This window comes from Myzus persicae, unplaced genomic scaffold (genome assembly GCF_001856785.1).
Source record: "Myzus persicae strain clone G006 unplaced genomic scaffold, MPER_G0061.0, whole genome shotgun sequence".
Taxonomy (NCBI): Eukaryota; Metazoa; Arthropoda; class Insecta; order Hemiptera; family Aphididae; genus Myzus; species Myzus persicae.
Window position 1 is genome coordinate 14,987 of NW_019100684.1, and position 5,755 is coordinate 20,741.

Here is a 5,755-nt window from a genome sequence, read left to right on the forward strand (position 1 = left end):
TAACTTACATGAATATTAAGAATGAATATTTATAAAAATTTAATTTTTTTTTTATAGATATTTAGTTACCGGATCTCGTTTTTCATCTTTACAGCATCAATTTAAAATAGGTAGAAATACTATCAGTCAAATAGTAAAAAATATATGTATTCAACTATGGAATGTTTTACAACCCATTGAAATGCCCATTCCAACAATCAATAAATGGATAGAAAAATCAAAAGTTTTTTTTGAAAAAACAAATTTCCCAAATTGTATTAGTGCAGTTGATGGGAAGCATATACGCATAATTTCTCCTCAACATAGTGGCTCAAATTATTTTTGCTATAAAAAGTTTTTTTCGGTTGTCCTAATGGCAATTGTTGATGCTAATTATTGTTTTACAATTGTGGATGTAGGATCTTATGGCCGCGAAGGAGATACAAACATTTTTAAACAATCTACTTTTGGAAAACAGCTCTACAACAATTCGTTAAAATTACCACCTCCGACTAACCTACCAAATACTAATGGCCCGGCATTACCCTACGTATTAATTGGAGATGAAGCTTTTGGAATCCATCAGCATTTATTAAGACCTTACTCAAGCCGTGATTTGAATTATTCCAAGCGAATTTTTAATTATAGACTTTGTAGAGCTAGAAGAAATGTTGAGTGCGCTTTTGGAATCCTATGTAGAAAATTTGAAATTTTTTATGGGTGTATTGCAGTAGGGCCTGATTTCGTAAGTATTATAGTTCAAGCAGCTACAGTTCTCCATAATTATATACGACGGAGAGACGGATTTGCGTTTGAAGACACTTTGAACTGTGATAACATGTTAGCTATTGAACCACGAGGAACTGCATCTAGAAGTTTAGTTGGACAACAAGTTAGAGACCAATTCGCCCAGTACTTCTTAAGTGAAGTTGGAAGTGTTCCGTGGCAAAATAACAGGATTTAATTATTTTTAAATCGGGAAACATAATACTAATTACAAGTTAATACAATAAATAATTTAATAATATCATATCATTATTATAATATTTATAGTTAAAAGTTATTGTTATATATTATTATTTAGAGTAGATCCATGTAGTATGGTATTAAAAATTTGACTTATAAATTAGGTACTTATTCTATGTTCATAAATAGTATATTCCATATATTTAAAATTAAAATTATTTACTTACGTTTTTCTTTTTGTTCCCCGATCTGTATATCTTCCCAATTGGAAAATATATTTTTGGCTATTTGATACCATGTTTTTTTTTTAACTTCCCGATTACTATATTCCTTGTCACTCATATCCCATAAACATGGATTTGACTGCACTTCAGATATTAATAATTCAACGTCTAACATGATGCTCGTTGAAGAATCAATAATCAAATAATGATGAATAAAATAAAATATTACGATTCCGCCAAGAATTTCCGCTACAAATATGACATGAGTAACCCAAAATAACATGTTAGGATTTATTTTGGTATCCGCCGAGGAAATAAATCCCGCGGAATAATCGCGTCGTGTAGCGGTTTTTTTTTTCCGTGCGGAAATTCCGCTGTAATGTGACCAGTAGTATTTAAATATATGAATTCCGATATTGCGGAAATTCCGCCGCGGAACGTCCGCTGCTGATATTCCGCAAGTGTGACACCGGCCTTATGAACAAGGACTTAGAAGGATGAAAAAAGCATTTTCTGACACCGTAGTTCAGAGCAGTGTTGAAGAACTTGTCAACAGCTCGAAAGAAGAAGAAGGTCCTCAACAATTAAATAAAAATTATCTAAAAGACTGCTTGTATAATATTTCTGAGTTTGGTGGAAGCAAAATTAATTTTATGCCTGAAAGTTTCGACAACGGTAATTAATTTTAATCAATATAGATTTAAAAATATAATTTCAAATGTATTAATATTCCCATGTCCCATGTATATAATAATAATAATAATAATAATAATAATAATGAAATAAACAATAATCTTTAAAACAGATGACCACAATAGCTCACAGTCAGAATTATATAATTCCAAAGAATTCTCCAATTCTGATGAGTGTAATTCTTCATCATCTTCATACTCAAACAAAAAAAGATTCATCAAAAAACCTAAAAGTAAATTCTGTGTTTTAACAAAACTACTGTTTTAAAATTACCAATTAAATTCATTTAGTTTTGTATCGAAATTCATATTACTCACATTTGAACATTATTAAAAAAATTCTATTAAAATTTATACATTTATGAATAATTGTAACACATTACACATTAATTATAGTTTTCAGAGAAATTTCTAACAAGCATTATACCACCAAAAAGAGTAGCGAAACATGACATCCAAAAAAAAAGTAAAATTAGAAACCAGATCATTATATAGTCCAGCCAACGACAAAAAGTAAGTTAGTATTTTATTAATTATAATTTTCAGTTACATGCAAAAAAATACATAATATCCAAAGCAAATATTGTCCAACATGTGGTGCAGCAAGAATATTTTATTAAAATTATAAAATTTAAATATGATTATGAAATTAAATTTATTTGTTGAAACATGTGTATAAAAATAATAAGTCTTTTATTAATATAAAATCAAATTTTAATAACAAAAACTATTGACTAGTTAAAACTTTGAATCATTATTAGGATACCAATAGGAAAAAAAAATACTTTATTTATTTCTTATAATTTATTTTATTATCTTATCTGAAAAAATGTATTGAATTTTCTAGGATTAAAAAATGATTTCCAATTAAAATTTTAATTTCTAAATTCAATAAGTTTTATTTAGTACAGTCCATAAATTATTAAGATATGTGATACAGTTAATATATTAATATATTTTAATAGATGTACTATCATTATAATTACTATTATTTGAACTGTTGTACAATTTTACAAATTGCGAGTGCTCTTATTATATAAAATAGCCTTTTGGGAGGTTAGATAATTAGATAAAATTGAAAAAATATAACAGGCAGTTCATTATAAGACAATTATTAAATGTTGCATCAAGGTTTCTGGTCTCTCTTCATTAAAACATCCTAGCTATGATGAATGAAAAAAGAAATTAACTAGGAACTCTATTTTGATATTTAATTAAATGTTGAAAATGAATGATTTATATACTACTTATCACTACTAAGTTTTACTAAATGTTTATTTTTTTTTTAACTACTTCAGCTACAGAATATGTAACACAAGCAAATTTAGAATTTGCCAAAAGAAGCATCCTATATTCAATAAAAGAGGAAGCAAAAATTACAAGAACAGTAATTGCCACAAATAGTAACACAAATTTAATAGAAAAAATTATGCTAGAAGAAAATATAGTTGGTCAGTTGGTCTTCTCGCATTAGATTTGGAATCATCCCTAGATTTTTAGAAGCAATTTAAAACTGACATTAAGTTGATAAAGAAAATAGTAAGATTTATTTCTGAGATTGTCCAGTTTAATATGTCATTTAATTTCTGTTAAATATTTATTTTCTAGAAATATTTCATGGCGATTAACATCAAATGTTCTGTGAAATTATCTGACAATATGACAATTGTGATTCTACAAATCACGTCCAAAAGTGTTCAGTGTATAGTGCTTTTGGAAGGGAAACAAACGGAATAAAGAAGTTAAATTTCTCTGCAACAGAAATATATAAACACTTGCTAGGTATACGATCACCTCATTATAAACCAAATCTAAGATAATAAGATTATTTTAAAGTATAATATAATTTTTATTTTAGAAGCACTTACTTCAAAATTTTCGGATCTAAAACATAAAGACATTGCTAGCCAATTGAGTCGCTGGTTTTTAGGTGCAAATGATAGGGAAGGCGGGAAAAAAGAAAGATCGTATAAAAAATTAAAATAAGTGAAACTATATAATAATTGAATGTAATAATAATAATAATGTTTAGTTTAGTTTATTGTTATTTAAAAAATTACAATTTAAAAAAAAAAACATAATACAATAAAATGTGAAAAAAATTTGTCTCCAAAAGCCGTAGCTTGTGGGGAGACAAGAGTTCAATGCTTCTTAATTTTATGAATTATCCTTAACAATACTATTTACAGATTTAAATATATTTAATCATAAAAAAACAAAAAATAAAGATAAGATAAATAATAACATAGTGATATACAGTAGTGTATTAAAAGACAAATTGTTAAAGTGTTTAATATACATAATTTTTTCTTTTGTAAGGTACAAAACTAATATAATATTAATATAATATAATATCTAATACATTAACCATTTGTTATATATTTTGTTTATAATAAAAACAGTAATAATGAGTCAATAATTTCTTGTGTTGTTTGTACTAAATAAAGAAGAATAAAAGTAAATATAAATCAGTACCTATACTGTAGCAGTACTAAAAGACAGTATCGACCATAAGCACTGGGCCATTTCTGATTACCAGTACAGAACGATGTTATCATCCCAGGCATACACCAGCACTGGGCCGACCCTGGCTGCCAGTAGCGCGCCGGTGGAACCGTGTATACCGGGAGTAAAATATACCTAGCGAGTATTGAATGAAGATAAATAATCACTGGTGAAATTCATAAATTTACGCTATTAAAATGTTTTTATATAAATTAATATTTTACGTTAACTTAACTAGGAATAAGATCCATTTCGCCGGCCACCCCTACTCCCCCCTCCCCAAAAAAAACCCAAATAAATTTTAACAATTATTTTCTTCAGCCTCCGTTTGTAGTGTTTTATGATGATATTAATTTCATTTACATATACATAAAATACATTGAGGATTAAAAATCAATTATTTTAGGTGAGTCAGGAAACGTCCCAAATTTTCAAATTTCAACTATCGTCTGGAATTTGTTTGTTTTAAAGATATTCATATACTTTGTTATAACAAAAATAATTCGGTAAAGACCAATTATGTGAGAAGGAGAGGACGTCCCATTATATTTAAAGAATAATCATCAAATTGAAAATAAATATAATATTTTGTATTTTTGGACATTTTATGTGTCAATAAAAATGTGATCCGACTTTTTGTCCGACATCAAAAAAATGAATCCGGACTTTTTATTCAACTAGACGCCAAAATGGAATAATGTGTTCAAGAAGTAATACATTACAATGTATGGTCAATATAGTGGCCTATACCTATACTGTTGGGTTCACTAACTCGACATTAAGAAATATTCTTATATCTTTAAAGTAAAATGTTATTTTAAATTTGTATTTAATAGATAATAATTTAGGTAATAAAGAATTTATACAATAAGGTATAGGTATCAGGTAGTGTACAAACTGAAACAAAAAACATGATAAAAGGATCTAACAAATATCATACCATCGTTATGTTTTTTTCGCCGGACTTTTATTCAGAGATTCGTAAATAGTAATAATAATCCCTTTTTATCTTCAAATTTATACCATCAAAAATATTATTAGTATTTTCTTTTTTAAATTGTACGGATACCCATGGCAACATAGGCCATTGAACTTTAAGTGACAAAAAAATTATTGTATGTAGTCAAAATGCTAAATAATTAATTATAATATTATTAATATTACATATTATAATTTAAAAACGTTGTACTCCAACAAAATAGTTGTTACATCATTCGACCGGAAAAATAAAATCAGAATAAAGTAGTATTCAAAAAAATCTACCTATTTGAAGCGGTATATTCCAAATTCGCCGACACCCAGTTTTCCGACACTCAATTTGACAACATACAGTTTAGTTATAAAAAATATAAAAATAACAACAACATGCAAAAATATAAAATAGTAAAT

The 5,755-nt window shown here is 27.1% G+C and overlaps 1 protein-coding gene and 1 pseudogene across 1 annotated transcript; both read left to right on the top strand.

Moving 5' to 3' along the window:
• The first annotated feature begins 352 nt into the window (after window positions 1–352).
• On the top strand, window positions 353–943 carry LOC111041063. Its single transcript, XM_022325219.1, has one exon. It carries the CDS (start codon window positions 353–355, stop codon window positions 941–943), a length of 591 nt encoding a protein of 196 aa, XP_022180911.1.
• A 2,535-nt stretch (window positions 944–3,478) lies between these two features.
• Window positions 3,479–3,847, top strand: LOC111041036 (annotated as a pseudogene).
• Window positions 3,848–5,755: the final 1,908 nt, after the last annotated feature.

Bases quoted from the DNA above. Each gene is read 5' to 3' on its own strand.
- LOC111041063 (XM_022325219.1), top strand. From the start codon at position 353: ATGGCAATTGTTGATGCTAATTATTGTTTTACAATTGTGGATGTAGGA.